General features: G+C 41.9%; 1 protein-coding gene across 1 annotated transcript; it reads left to right on the top strand.

Annotated features, from left to right (window-relative positions):
- The first annotated feature begins 1,606 nt into the window (after positions 1-1,606).
- TTR (transthyretin) lies at positions 1,607-8,589 on the top strand. The gene is made up of 4 exons (XM_012447246.3): positions 1,607-1,715; positions 2,620-2,741; positions 4,880-5,015; positions 8,336-8,589. The coding sequence occupies exons 1-4, from the start codon at positions 1,647-1,649 to the stop codon at positions 8,441-8,443; spliced, it is 435 nt and encodes a 144-aa protein (XP_012302669.1). The 5' UTR covers positions 1,607-1,646; the 3' UTR covers positions 8,444-8,589.
- Positions 8,590-16,449: the final 7,860 nt, after the last annotated feature.

Here is a 16,449-nt window from a genome sequence, read left to right as displayed (position 1 = left end):
CATCCAACTCCAAATGCAAATGTCTTTCTGCTGCTGCTTCCTAGTCAAACTCTAAGGGTCAAAGATTCTCAACTAGATTTGCTCATTGCTGTGAGAGGTCAACGCACCTCCCAGAGTGCTCTCCTGAACATTCCCATGTCCCTAAAAGGCCTTTCTGTCCCTTCCACTACTCCCTGAAAGTCCCTGTGCTTCATAATTTCTTGCTGAATTTTTTCTAATCTGACTCTATCAGTTATGGAAATGTTCCCTCAACTCTTACTGCTCCAAACTGGACTCACTCTTGACATGTATTTGTCCAAAATATTTGTCTTCTCTATATCTTCTACATATTTGTCTTATAAGGACAAAAACCTGTCTTAATTTATCCACGAACAAAGCCACACATGCTAGTGCACGCGCGCACACACACACACACACACACACACACACATAGAGGATTTTGTACTTGATTAATGAGTCATCAAATCATCATAATTTCTGGACTTGTATTAATAAGCTGGCCAGGAGGAAAAGAATCTGTTGTCAATCGTGGCTTCTGGTTCTCTGTCATCTCTACTTTCTTCCAGCAAGTTTGGTTCCATCAAAAACCAGCTGGCAGCCTTGTTCCTGCATGCCCAATGCAGGAGAGACAGTAAAGAAGATTTAGTTCTCTGTATTTAGGGTCATCGATGCCAGGTTGAAATATGTCATTCTGGCCCAGCTCAGTGGCCCACACCTGTAATTCCAGCACTTTGGAAGGCCGAGTAGGCGAATCGCTTGAGTCCAGGAGTTCAAGACCAGCCTGGGGAAGAGGCTAAGAGGCTGAGGTTGGAGGATGACCTGAGCCCGGGAGGTCAAGGCTGCAGTAAGCTGTGATCATGTCACTGCACTCCAGCCAGGGTGTCAAAGTGAGACCCTGTCAAAAAAAAGAAGGAAGGAAGGGAGGAAGGGAGGGAAGGGAGGAAGATGCTAGTCTGTCTTAGATTGAAGGGGACCTTATCTGGGCAGAACACACACGCGCACGTACACACACGCACACATGCACACACACACACACATTATGGAGAAATGGCTAATTAAGCAAAGCTTCCAAATGACAGTTTGGCTAAAATGTAGACTTTTAAAAATGTGAGCACTGCCAAGGGCTTTTCCTTGTTGACCATGAATCCATCAAGTGCAAACATTTTCTAATGCACTGCAATTAAGCCTGTGTAGCCAAATGTCATTCAACAAGAAATACATTATTACAACTTTCATCTGTCTAAAATCTTGCACCAAAAATGAAAGACAAAAATGTATAAAAATGGAAAACATGCATAGAAATATGTAAGAGAGGAAAAAAAATACCCCAAGAATGTTAGTGCATGCAGCCACACAGGGAGAAGACTATTTTTGTTTTGTTTTGATTGTTTCATTTTGGTGATCTAACTGGTCAAATGACCTATTAAGAATATTTCATAGAGCTTATGTCCCAGTGCTCTAATCTCTCCAGACAAGGTTCATATTTGTATGGGTTACTTATTCTCTCTTTGTTGACTAAGTCAATAATCAGAATCAGCAGGTTTGGTGTCAGATTGGCAGGGATAAGCAGCCTAGCTCAGGAGAAGTGAGTATAAAAGCCCCAGGCTGGGAGCAGCCATCACAGAACGCTACTCATTCTTGGCAGGATGGCTTCTCATCATCTGCTCCTCCTCTGCCTCGCTGGACTGGTATTTATGTCTGAGGCTGGCCATACGGTGAGTGTTTGTTTCTGTGACATCCTGTTTCTACATTTAAGATGCACACTACCTGAAGTAGAAGTGGCTCCTTCTGGCTTTGCCAACCAGCTTTTGTTACTAGGGCAAGAGTACTCAGCATCTGCGAACTTCAAAAAGAATGAAGCTCCGCTGAGCTTACTGAGCTGGGACTTGAATTCTGGGCATTCTGCCTCATAGCTTTGGTGCACTGGGTTTGCAATGTCTGGTACCTCAATTTCCTCAGATAGATGATAGAAATAAAGATGTGATATTAAGGAAGCTGTTAATACTGAATTTTCAGAAAAACATCCCTTTATCAAATGTATTTGGAGGACAAACTGCATGAGATTATATTCTGGCCCTATAGCTAGTCAAAATGTATTTATTGATTAATCTTTAAAAGGCTGGTAAGCAATATTCTAGATATCTATCTAATTCTTAAATCCTCTAGAAGAATTAATTAATACTATAAAATGGGTCAGGGTGTAGACTGACGTTATTTTATAACAACTGGTAAGAGGGAGCGACTATAGCAACAACTAAAATGATCTCAGGGAAAACTGGTCCTATGTATGGTACATTACATCTTTTCAGTAATTCCACTCAAATGGAGAGGCTTAACAAAGCAACTATCCTCAGGGGGCCAATTTTCTCCCTTAAAATTCATTATACACATCCCTGGTTGATAGCAGCATGTCTGGAGGCAGAAACGATTCTTGCTTTGGAAGTAATTATGTCTGTATTATACCGAGTAGGGAAGCTCAGTAATCGTCAACACTTATGTTCCTGATAATGGGATCAGTGTGTAATTCTTGCTTTGTTCCAGATTTCTAGTACCATAAACCATAAATCCTTCCACTCTGATCAATTTTGTTAACTTCTCATTCGTCTTCTCTACACCCAGGGATATAGCTGTCCTCTGATGGTCAAAGTTCTAGATGCGGTCCAAGGCCGTCCTGCCGTCAATGTGGCTGTGAGTGTGTTCAAAAAGGCTGCTGATGAGACCTGGGAGCCATTTGCCTTTGGGTAATTTGCCAAAGAACCCTCCCATGGGACTTGGATTTATCTTCCCATTCTCCCCTCACTTGGTACAGAGAGGCTCACATCCTCTGCTAAAGAATTTACAAGTAGATTAAAAAACGTGGGCAGAGATCAAGTGTACCCTCTGAAGGATGCCCTCTTTTTGTTTTGCCTAGCTAGGAAGTGACCAGGAACCTGGGCATCATTTAGGGGTAGACAGTCGGGAAAAGAAGGAATCAGAACCCCTCTCCTCTAGCTAGGGCTTGCAACCCTTTTGGGTCACAGATCACTTTACGTAGGTGATGAACTAAAGACTCTATGCCCAGAAAAAAATGCACAGATACACACCCATACAAAACCAGGTATGCAATTTTAGGAGTTTCACAGATTCCGTGGTGTCTCTGGGTAACACCAAAGATAAAAGTCCTTGTCTTAGACTTTTAGGGAAGAGGAACAATGTGTATTAACTCATTAATGGCAGGAAAGGAATTCAGGAATATTATTTACTGGGCATCTGTCTGTAGTTAATTTGGATCACCCAGAAGCCAGGGATTTTGACTAATGAACAGTTTGGGGCACCTACTGTGTGCAAGGTAGGGGGCCAACAAGCTCAGTAAAAAAAAAAAAAAAAAAAAAAGACAGAAGAGATGGATCCATGAGGCAAAGTACAGCCCCAGACTCATCCCACAATCACCCAACATCATGTGCAAGAGAGACTGCTCACCTTCATTAGCCAGTTCACAATTTTCATGGAGTTTTTTTTACCTGCACTAGCAAAGCTTCAAGGAAAATACATATTAATAAACCTAAGCAAAGGACTGAAAGACAGAGCAATCAGGAGACCCTTAGCACCCAGCAGAAGAGGAACTGCTATGTATTTACGTCTCCTCGGAGGAGAATTTCTGTTGCATTTTAATTGAACCCCAAGAACCACGTGATTCTTCAACCATTATTGGGAAGATCATTTTCGTTGGTCTGGTTTTAACTAACTTTTTATTTGGTAATTCATTTATGTTTATATAAAATGCCAAGCATAACATGAAAAGTGGTTATGGGACTATTCTTTGGTAGAGAGAGAATGGACACCAAAAATATTTAAATGTTCTTGTGAAACTTTTTCCTTTTGCCAGGACCTGAAGAAAAAAAAAAAAAAGGAAGTGAAAAGAAGAAAGGGAAAGGAGGAGGGGCACGATCAGAGTCAGTAAAGACAACTTCTATTTTTATCTGTCTTAGCTGTTACAGTCTAATGGGAAGCAATTTCCAACATTAAACTATAGAGCTGATACTTACATGGAAATGGAAGTTGCCTAGTGTTTGTCGCTGGCAAAGAGTTATCAGAGAGGTTAAATATATAAAAGGGAAAAGAGTCAGATACAGGTTCTTCTTCCTACTTTAGATTTCCCACTGTGTGTGCAAATGATACTCCCTGGTGGTGTGCAGATGCTGTGAAAGGTGTTGTCACACCACAAGGGCGAGGATGAGACCTGGCTGTCCTGAGAAGTGCAGAGGTAGAACAGCTGTGGCCACTTCCAGGGATGGTCACAACATCCCATCCAATCATCAATCTTGAATCACAAGGACTCTTTCTTAAGTAAACATTATACCTGGCTGGGTGCGGTGGCTCATGCCTATAATCCCAGTACTTCGGGAGGCCGAGGTGGGCATATCACCTGAGGTCAAGAGTTCAAGACCCAGCCTGGCCAACACGGTGAAACCACATCTCTAGAAAAAATACAAAAATTCACCAGGCATGGTGTCAGGTGCCTGTAATCCCAGCTACTTGAGAGGCTGAGGCTAAAGAATCCCTAGAAGCGGAGGTTGCAGTGAACTGAGATTGCGCCATTGCACTCCAGCCTGGATGACAAGAGTAAAACTCTGTCTCAAAAAAAAAATATATATATATATATGTCTACATTCTCTTCTTATCAAAGGAAAAAATCTACAGTGAGCTTTTCAAAAAGTTTCTGCAAACTTTTTGCTATTTAATTTCAGACAGTTATGAATTTTCCCTACTTCTGACTTAGTTGAAGGGAAACGTATATAACATGCTTGTGTGTGTGTGTGTGTGTGTGTGTGTGGTATCACTTTGCCATGCCATTTGTTTCCTCCATGCCTAACTTAACCCAGAATTTCACACCTTATAGGAAAACCAGTGAGTCTGGAGAGCTGCATGGGCTCACAACTGATGAGAAATTTGTGAAAGGGATATACAAAGTGGAAATAGACAGCAAATCTTACTGGCACGCCCTTGGCATCACCTCATTCCATGAGCACGCAGACGTGAGTCCACAGACCTTTGAGGGCTGTTTTGGTTTTGGTTTTGGTTTTTGGCTTTGGTGTCCCAGGAAATGCAGTTTTACTTAGCGTATTACAGAAATGTCCTAAAAAGGGTGATGAATGACCAAAGGTTCCCTTTTCTCTTATACAAGAAGAAAGTCACAACACTCTGAGAAGCAAATTTCTTTTTGACTTTGTGAAAACCCATTTAGTAACATGACCTGAACTTACATGACACTATTCATAGCCTATTCATTCCACTTGATATGAATATTGATGTATTTGCTGATGAAATAATATGTTTATGAAGCAGCCCTCCAGACCCTATGTAGAGTGTTATGAAACAAGAGATGCACCATTTTATTTCCCTAAAACCTGAAACGTTCTTTATTTCAAAACACATCTGGCTCCTTGGAGGTTTAGATAAGTGATTCTTGAAACACATACATATAGAGACAATAAAATCAAATAATGGCAACCCAATAGATAGCATTTAGCAAGCATACACCATGTGGCAGACACGGTTATAAGTGTTTTCTACATTTAACCTACTTAATCCTCAGGAACAGGACACTGAGGTCAGTCCTATTATTATCCCCATCTTCCAGACGAAGAAAATGAGACACCACGAAGTCAAATAATTTGTCAAAGGTCACAAGGCTAGGAAATACAGGAGTAGAAATGTTTACAAATAAGACCCAGGCTGGGTTTGGCCTCAGTTCTGCTATGTCTCACATTGTGCCCCAGGAAACTTTTTCCCCTGTGAAAAGCCAAGCTTAAAAAAAAGAAAAGCCGTATGTGTCACGTGCTCTGTTCCCCTGCCTATGGTAAGGATCGTCAAACAGTTATACATGGGCCCAGTCTCCCTGCCTCCTCCTTGTCTTAATTTCTTAAATCATTTGAAACAAATGGCTGTCATGGAAATAGAATCCAGACATGTTGGTCAGAGTTAAAGATCAACTAATTCCATCACAAATAGCTCGGCATGAAAGGGAGTATTCTCTCTGGCTTAGTCATGGATGAGACTTTCAATTGATACAAAATGGTTCCCTTATTAGGCAGTGTTACTGGGGAAATGATAGGGGCTTGTTTGACTTCTGAGACCCACAAGTCACCAAGGAAGACCCCATCTACCAAGAAGCATGTCCCTTATTACCCCTCAGCCAGGCAGCAACACACAGAGCCCAGTCAGGGAAGGGGCAGCGTTTCAGTAGTGCCCAACACAAGACATCACCCTGGAGTCTCAGCCCCTACCCTTGAGTAGTGGATCTGCCTACTTGAGACCGTTGCCTGCCTAAGACCTGGGTCTCAGCCTGATGGGACCATCTAAAAATGTTCATTGCCATACTGCCCACGTGTTGTTCTTTCATTAGATCTTAGCTTCCTTGTCTGCTATTCATTCTTGCGGTATTCATTCAAAAAACATTTAAAAAAAAATAAAAGCATTCTATGTGTGGAGCACTCTGCTAGATGCTGGAGATTTAGAAATGAAAATGCATCCCTACCCTTGGAATCGAGGGGAGAGGACTGATGTAAGACAGATTAGGCAGGACTGTCAGCCCAGCTTGAGGCCTGGATAAGAGATCAAGAGAGAGCAAGTAGTGAGAGATGAGGCCAGTGCCTCGCTTTAGTGACTGGTGGATGGTAGGTTTCGTGCAGCTTCTTCTGATAAATGCCTCCTTCAGAACTGTTCACTTCTACCTTGGCCAGTGAGCCAGGTGGTCATATTAGATTTACCAAGGGAAATTGGAAACTTTTATTTGGAGCTCTTAGGCCTCTTCAGGGATTTTTTTTTTCTTTTTTTTGAGATGGAGTTTCGCTCTGTCACCCAGGTTAGAATGCAGCGGTGCAATCTCGGCTCACTGCAAACTCTACCTCCCAGGTTCAAGCAATTCTCCTGCCTCAGCCTCCTGAGTAGCTGGGATTACAGGCATGCACCACTATGCCCGGATAGTTTTTGTATTTTTAGTTGAGACAGAGTTTCGCCATGTTGGCCAGGCTAGTCTCGAACTCCTGACCGCAGGTGATCCACATGCCTCAGCCTTTCAAAGTGCTGGGAGTACAGGCATGAGCCACCACGCCTGGCTACTTCATGGATTTTTGATCACAGATTATGCCTCTCACAATTTTTAAAAAGAATCGAGTGGGCTGAAGGTCAATGTCACCATAAAACAAAAGACATTTTCATTAGTTGATTCTAGGGAGTTGGCCAAGGGGAGCACTTTCTTCTTCAGAGAGACTCAGGTGATTCTCACTTCCTCTTGCCCCAGTATTATTTTTGTTTTTGGTACGTTCACTCTGATCCTCTTTTCCTCCTATCTCTAAGTAATCCGAGTTTCTTTTTCCCATATTTGGAACAAAATGTATTTATGCAGAGTGTGCCCAAACCTCAATCCAAGGCTTGTATACAAAATAAATCAAATTAAACACATCTTACTGTCTTCTACCTCTTTCCTAACCTCAATTTATCCCAACTTGCCTCACTCTGAGAACCAAGGCTGTGCCAGCACCTGAGTCGCAGATATGCTACTGAATTTGACAGAACTGTGTGATTAACTGGAACAGCATTTTGATCCACAATTTGCCCGGTTAGAAAGCTTAAATGAGCTTAAATGCGCATTCATATATATTTCAAAATTCCACCATGATCTTCCACATTCTGCCTGTACTGTAAATAGAGCCCTGTAATGCTTTTACTTCATATTTCATTGCTTGTTATACATAAAAATATACTTCTTCGTCTTCATGTTAGAAAACGCAAAGAATAGTGGGGTAGGGGAATCTCTGGGCTTGGAGACAGGAGACTTACCTTCCTACTGTGGTTCTGTCAGTATGTAGGCTGGGATGACACCGTAATTCAAGTCTGGTTTGCTCATCTGTAAAATGGGAAGAATGTTTCCAATGCTAAGTCTCTAAGTCTGTGATTGGCAGCCACTATTGCAGCAGCTCTTCAATGACTGAATGCATTTTTGCATTCTCCCCATCTTTTTTTCTAAAACTAATCAAATATACACGGCCTTTAGGGTCTCTGGGATTTCCCTAGGTCAAGCGAGGGCCACCCTGACTTTTGGTGTGAATTTTCAAAACAAGATCAGATTTTATAGGCAGTCGAGAAGAACTCCTGCTTTAAGGACTGCACATGCTTCCAAAGGCTTAGCTTGCCAGCATATCTGAGCTTTTTCCTTCTGTTCAAACTGTTCCAAAAAACTAAAAGAATGAAATTAATTAATTTGGCAGTGGACTTCCGGGGGTCAGTCATGTGTGTCTTCTGTCACGTTTTTCGGGCTCTGGTGGAAATGGATCCTGTCCGTCTTCTCTCGCAGGTGGTATTCACTGCCAACGACTCCGGCCCCCGCCACTACATCGTCGCCGCCCTGCTAAGCCCCTACTCCTACTCCACCACGGCTGTCGTCTCTGATCCCAGAAAATGAGGAACTTCTCCTCCAGGGGATCTGAAGGACGAGGGATGGGATTTCATGTTACCAAGAGTATTCCATTTTTACTAAAGCAGTGTTTTTACCTCATAAGCTATGTTAGAAATTCAGGCAGAAACAATAAAACATTCCTGTGAAAGGCACTTTTAATTTCATTTTATTTTGATTTTTTTAATTCCCTATTGTCCCTTCAAAAAAAAAAAAAAAAGAATCAAAATTTTACAAAGGAGCAAAGGAATTCTAGAAAGTATCTGGGCAGAACGCTGGGAGAGATCCAAATTTCCAATGTCTTGCAAGCAAAGCACATATAAAATGTGATCTGCAGCCATTAAAAAGACACATTCTGCAAATGAGAAAGCTTCGTTTTCCTGTAACCTTCAGTGAATAGCAAAAGACACATTCTAAGGGCCCACTTCTTTATGTGGGCATTTCTTTTTTTTTTTTTTGAGACAGAGTCTCACTCTGTTGCTCAGGCTGGAGTGCAGTGGTGGGATCTCGGCTCACTGCAACCTCCACCTCCTGGGTCCAAGCGATTCTCCTGCCTCAGCCTCTCGAGTAGCTGGGATTACAGGCACCCACCACCATACTTGGCTAATTTTTGTATTTTTAGTAGAGATGGAGTTTCGCCATTTTGGCCAGGCTGGACTCGAACTCCTGACCTCAGGTAATCCACCTGCCTCTACCTTCCAAAGTGCTGGGATTATACACATGAGCCACTGTACCCAGCCCCTACTCTGGGCATTTCTTTGAAGTGCTTTACTGATTTAAGAGAAGGACTGCTCTAACAAGACATGCCTGCAGCGATTCAGGCCGTCCGATCAGTTCAGGTCAGCTCCACACTGCAATCAGCTGGGTCAGGGGCAAACCAAAGAACCTCACACACCCAATTTACTTAAGCTGATCCAAAATCCATGCACAGAGAACTCACATACACCAGGCACTAGTTTAGGTGATCTGGAAATAAAGAATAGGACCTAGTGCCTGCATTTATTTAAAGAACTTACAGTCTTTTGAGAGAATAACTGTGTCACCGCAGTTTGACAGGAGGCTATGGTACAAGCCAGGGAATGACTCTGAATAGGTATCACTTAATCTGAGTGGTGGTGATTTGTCAGATAGACAAAGGAAAAGGCATTCTAGGTAGACAGAATAGTTTGCAAGGCCCAGCCAAGTGAAACAATTTGGTAAGTTGAGAGAACAGATGGTGATTTAGAATGTTGAAGGGCAATGGTACAGAGGTGGGATGGGTTGTGCTGTGACCACAAATAACCCCAAATCTCAGGGACTTAACGAAGTAACAGTCTATGTCTCACTTGTCCAGGTCCAACGCAGAACTCTTGGCTCTAGAGACTCTTTAGGGTGGCTTTCCTTCTAATGGTGACTCTTCGAGACAGTTTGATTTAGTCTTGTGGCTTCAAGGTCACTCTGGTTATATTTAGCCAGCAGGCTGAGGGTATGGTAGTATGGTATTAGACCCCTGTGTGCTAAAGTGTCACACATGAGTCCCGCTGACATCTCACTGTCCAGAGCTAGTTACATGCTCCCATCTAGATGTGCTGAGAATTGTGGCCCCTGGCTGGGAGCCATTTTCCAGAACAACTAATCTGAGTTGTCCAACAACTGTCTCTACCACAGTAAGGATGGGCTGGTGGGACATGGGGCTAGAGTGAAGGCTGGTTTTATCTGCCACCCATTAGAGCTGTGAATTTGTCGTAAAAGTAACATGGGTCCATTGAAGGGAACCTTGACATCAGTCATGTGGCTGGAACAAGAATAGTTACTACTTGCCCATAATCTCCAACCAGGGTTCTCTAGTAAAACCTGAGTTAGACACACAGCTTAGGCCTAAACCTACCTGAGTGGTCTTTCTATTTTCCTCCAAATTCAAATCTAAAATCTTGCTACCCTCTAACTGGCTCTGTCGAGAGAAGAAACTTGAAGAGAATACGGTGTAGGTTCGGAATCTTTCACATGCACTTTTCCCAAAATACACAGCACAATCAATGTCTCCAATTCTATTCAATCTTGTTAGCAAGTCCTTATTCCATGCGTATTGGTGAATCCATATCAAATTGCCATTTTTATAGATTAAATGGCCAAATATTGGCAATTTCATAAGGTTCAGTCTATTACCTACCTTGATTCTATTAGTTAATAACCTGCCTATTTTCAGAATGCTACAAATTCATTTGACTGTTGTTAAATAGTTATGGATTTTTATAATCAAAACAGGTTGAAAATATGAGTCAGTTTGAAACTATATACATATGGCCAAGCACACTGGCTCATTCTTGTAATCACAGCACTTTAGGAGGCCAAGGCAGGCAGATCACATGAGGCCAAGAGTTCAAGACCAGCCTGGCCAACATGGTGAAACCCTGTCTCTACTAAAAATACAAAAATTAGCTGGGCGTGGTGGTGGGCACCTGTAGTCCCAGCTACTCAGGAAGCCAAGGCAGGAAAATCACTTTAACCCGGAGGGTGGAGGTTGCAGTGAGCTGAGATTGTGCCACTGCACTCCGGCCTGGTGACAAAGCAAGACTCTGTCTCAAAAAAAAAAAAAGAAAAGAAAAGAAAAAAAAAGAAACTATATACTTATTTTTTAAGGAATTGGTTCATGAAATTATGTGGGCTGGCAAGTTTAAAATCTGCAGGGCAGGCCTGCAGGAAACCCAGGGAAGGATTGATGTTGTAGTCTCACCTGGAAGCAGAATTCCCAGGGAAGGGTTGATGTTGCAGTCTCACCTGGAAGCAGAATTCTCAGGGAAGGGTTGATGTTGCAGTGTCACCTGGAAGCAGAATTCCTTCTTCCTCATGGATCAGGAGTGGGAGGCTGAGTCTATCCTTTTAAGGTGGTCAAGTGATTGGAAGGGGCTCACCAACATTATGAAGGGTCATCTACTTTGCTCAAAGTCTACTGGCTTAAATGTCAATTGTATCTAAAATATACTTTCACAGCAACACCAGGCTGGAGTTTGGCCAAAAACAGCCCTAACCAAGTTGACTATAAAATTAACCATCACAGACTGGGCGCAGTGGTTCACACCTGTAATCCCAGAACTTTGGGAGGCAAAGGCAGGAGGATCACCAGGTCAGGAGTTCAAGATCAAGCCTGGCCAGCATGGTAAAACCCCGTCTCTACTAAAGCTATAAAAAATTAGCCAGGCGTGGTGGTATGCACCTGTAATTCCAGCTCTTTGCCAGGCTGAGGCAGGAGAATTGCTTGAACCCGGGAGGTGGAGGTTGCAGTGAGCCAAGATCGTGCCACTGCACTCCAGCCTGGGTGATGGGGTGAGACTCTGTCTCAGAAAACAAATAAAATAAAATAAAATAAAATAAAAATTAACCATCACAGTCCCCTTCCCCAAATTTGTTCATCATAGAATGAAATCTTTGACCACATTCCTATTCTTAAGGTCATGGGGAAATTGATATATCATGTTGAAGACCCCTCTAGCTTTAGGGAATTAAGAGATGCCTGTATTTCTGATTAGTGCAGAAGGTTATAAATGGAATTAATTAACATACTTAATTATCTTTGGGGGTATCTTATGGGAATCAAGTGTAGGGCTGACAGGAGGCCACCAAGGTTGATATGTTAGAAGCAGGATATTGGCAGGATTTTCTTATGAGCATTCATTGGCATTTCAAGGCTTTAGGTGAGCAATTCCTCACCATTTAAATTAATTGAGAATTCAATAACTACTCTGACAAACTTAAGTTTCTCTGCTTTTCAGGGCTTTCCAAAGCTCCCCATATGGCTTTGGGCAAATTGCTTGACCTTATGTATCTATTTTCAAAGCAAGCTACCAAACCTAGCATTCAGTGACTCTCTAACCTGAACCTAACCTACCCATCCAATTTTTTCCGTCATGAATTTCCAACTCCCTGCTTCTGAAAATCCAGTTCCCATCTCCCTCTCTGCTATGATCACACTAATTTCCACCAAGATATTGTAGTTGATGTGGTTTTCTACAATGTAGACAACTATTCCTCTACATGTCCCATCTTTCAAGTGCAATTCATAATGTCTTTAATATACACAGAGTTCTAGTAAATCGGCATGAAATAAATGGTCCCCCTGTATAAGATGGCTGACGGGGGTGCACATGCAGTTCGCAGAAGAGATTCAGATGGCCAATACCGTGAGACAGTATGTTCGGTATTGTGAAGCAAAAAGAAAAGTTGAGCTAACTATTAAAATTAATTTTTGACTTTCAGAATGGCAAAGATTTCAATGAATATAAACCTGGGACTAAATTTGGACGAACGCTGCAGGAGGCTTTATTCACAGGGCTGTGATAACAAAGCACCAAAAACAGAGTGGCTTAAGACAACAGAAATGGATTGGCTCACAGCTCTGGAGGATAGAAGTCTGAAACGAAGGTATTTTCTGCGCCATACTCCCTCCAAAACTTGCGGGGGGAGAATCCTTCTTTGCCTCTTCCTAGCTGCTGTTGGTGGCGCTTGATCTTCAGAGTTCCCTGGTTTGCAGGCACATCACTCGGTTCTCTGCCTCTGTCATCACATGATGCTCTCCCTGTGTCTTTTCCCAAAGTTTCCTCTTCTAAGGACCCCAGTTACGCTGGATTGGGGTCCACCCTAATTACCTCCTCTTAACTAAATACCTCTGTAAAGACTATTTCCAAATAAGGTCACATTCACAGGTCATAATTTTTGCAAAGGCACTTTTAGGTCTTTGTTGTTCTGTATTAGTATCTTCTGCTTAAGTCCTTTCATAGCCATTGTCATGGTGAAACAATGTCCCCTGAAAAAGACGTTGAAAAAAAATCTGATATAGTTGGCCCCATCTTGCTTTTAACCTTCAAGTTGTCCGTTAGTCATTCCTGGCCATAGGCCAAGCTAACTTTGAGATTAATTTATTTTATAGTTTAAACTTAAAGCAAGAATAATATAGTTTTTCCTAAACTAAGCCACCTTTGTAAAACTAATAAAAGGGCACAAGGTTAAGATTAAGAGATGTGCCTAAATTATGCTAAGATGTAGGCATAATTAAACATTAACCAGCCACTCACTATTCTGGAGGTCACAAGATTTATAACTTCCCCAATTACTCCTGTAAATAACATCACCATTGTAACACCTAAGATTGGCATGATTGGCCTTTTAAAAGTGTTTTTCAGACTTTTACACTTCTGACAATCAACTGACTTGGACTTCACCTCAGTCCACAACTTGTGACTCAACCGGTTCTGTGGCCCTCACCCAGAGGCTGACTCAGTGCGTAGGGACCATTTCCACACCCCTATGATTTCATCTCCAACCAACTAACATTCCCTATTCCCTAGCCCCCTGCCCACCAAACTATGCTTTTGATTGTTTGTTTTAGAGACAGGGTCTTGCTCTGTTGCCCAGGCTGGAGGGCAGTGGCACCATCACAGCTCACTGCAGCCTCGAACTTCTGAGCTCCAGCAATCGTCCTGCCTCAGTCTGCTAAGAAACTGGGACTCCAGGTGTGCACCACCACACCTGGCTAATTTAAAAATGCTTTATAGAGACAGGGTCTCACTATATTGCCTAGGCTGGTCTCAAACTCCTGGGCTCAAGCAATCCTCCTGCCTTGGCCTCCCAAAATGCTGGGATTACAAGTGTGATCCCACCACACCTGGCTCAAACTTTCCTTTAAAAACCCCTAACCGGCCAGGCACGGTGGCTCCCGCCTGTTATCCCAGCACTTCAGGAGGCCAAGGTGGACAGATCACAAGGTCAGGATATTGAGACCATCCTTGTCAACATGGTGAAACCCCATCTCTACCAAAAACACAAAAAAATTAGCTGGGCATGGTGGCGCATGCCTGTAGTCCCAGCTACTCAGGATGCTGAGGCAGGAGAATCACTTGAACCCAGGAAACGGAGGTTGAAGTGGGCTGAGATGGTGCCACTACACTCCAGCCTGGCGACAGAGCAAGACTCTGTCAAAAAAAAAAAAAAAAAAAAAAAATCCCTAACCTCCAAGCCTTTGAGGAGACTGATATTTAATATTTGAGTAATAACTCCAGTCCTTCTACATGGCTGGCCTTGCATTAATTAAACTGTTGTTTTACTGCAATACCGTGATCTCAATGAATTGGTTTTGTATATACAGCAAGAAAAATGCATCAGACAATTTCAGACAGATTACAATCACTTCAGTGGAAGCAGCATGGACAGAGGACAACCAGTGACCAGACAACACATTCCCCTTTATGTCAATATGCTGCATAGCCTCCAAAAGGTGGATGGAATTCAGAGAAAAAGGAAGAAGATTGAGCATTAAACTGGAACTCAAACTGAGTTTATTTCAACAGATAAGATTAAGGAACTATGGACAAGAAAGCGAAGTTCAATTCAGATATATGTACAGCATTGTTCTCTCTCTCTAATACACACACACACTATTCTGTTTCTCTGGAGAACCCTGACTTATACTATCATCCGCCCTTTGTATGGTAATAGGGAGGACTTGTATGTTCTGGAGCAGGGGAACAACATGATGGAAGTTGAGTTTAAGAAAACAAAGTTTGAACACTGATCATCAGAGAAATGCAAATCAAAACTACAATAAGATATCATCTCAGTCAAATTAACACGGCTTACATTCTGAAAGGCGGGCAATAACAAATGCTGGCAAGAATGTGGAGAAAAAGAATAGAACTACCATTTGATCCAGCAATCCCACTACTGGGTATCTATCAAGCCAGAGGAAAAGAAGTAATTATACGAACAAGACACTTGCCCACGCATGTTTATAGCAGCAAAATTCGCAATTGCAAAAATATGAACAGCCCAAATGCCCATCAATCAATGAGTGGAGATATGTGTGTGTGTGTATGTGTGTATGTATATGTGTGTATATATATACACACACATATACCACAATTTATCCACTTATTGTTTAATAAAGCCACTTTTTATGGCTGCATAGTATTCCATTTTTTATATATATACACATACACACACACACACACACACACACACATATATATATACACATTTTACGGCTGAATAGTATGATATAAGAGGAACAAAATAATGGCATTCACAGCAACCTGGATGGAACTGGAGACCATTATTCTCAGTGAAGTAACTCAGGAATGGAAAACCAAGCAGCGTATCTTCTTGCTTATAAGTGGGAGCTAAGTGATGAGGATACAAAGGCATAAGAATGATACAGTGGACATTGAGGACTTAGGGAGGAGGGATGGGTGGGAGCGGGCTGAGGGATAAGACTACAAATTGCATACAGTGTATACTGCTCTAGTGATGGGTGCACCAAAATCTCAGAAATAACCACTAAAGAACTTATTCATATAACAAAATACCACCCATTCCCCAACAACCTATGGAAATAAAAAGTAAAAAGTAAAAATAAATAATAAAGAATGTGGAGAAAAGGGAACCCTTGCACACTGTTAGTGGTAATGTAAATTTTTATAACCATTATAGAGAACAGTTGGAGGTTCCTCAAAAGGCTAAAAATTCAGCTACCACATGATCTAGCAATCCCACTGCTGGGTACATACCCAAAAGAAAGGAAATCAGTATATCAAAGAGATATCTGCACTCACTCCTGTTTGTGGCAGCACTGTTTATAATAGCTAAGATTTGGAACCTAAGTATCCAGCAACAGATGAATGGATAAAGAAAATGTGGTACATATACACAATGGATCACTATTCAGCCATAAGATCCAGTCATTTGCAACAAGGTGGATGGAATTGGAGATTATTATGTTGTGAAATATGCTAAGTACAGAAAGACAAACGTTGCATGTTCTCCACTTATTTGTGAAATCTAAAAATCAAAACAAGTAAACTCATGAACATAGAGAATAGAAGGATGGTTATCAGAGGCTAGGAAGGACAAGTGGGGGGTTGGGGAGAGATAGAGATGGTAAATGGGTACAAAAAATAGAAAGAATGAATAAGACCTACTATTTGATAGTATAGCAGGATGACTACAGTCAATAATAACTACATATTTTAAAGTAACCTAAAGAAAGG

The sequence above is a fragment of the Aotus nancymaae genome, unplaced genomic scaffold (assembly GCF_030222135.1).
Source record: "Aotus nancymaae isolate 86718 unplaced genomic scaffold, 86718_ANA_hifiasm-v0.15.2.pri h1tg000020l, whole genome shotgun sequence".
Lineage (NCBI taxonomy): Eukaryota > Metazoa > Chordata > Mammalia > Primates > Aotidae > Aotus > Aotus nancymaae.
Note: the sequence above shows the minus strand (reverse complement) of the source record. Positions and strands in the feature narration are given on the sequence as shown.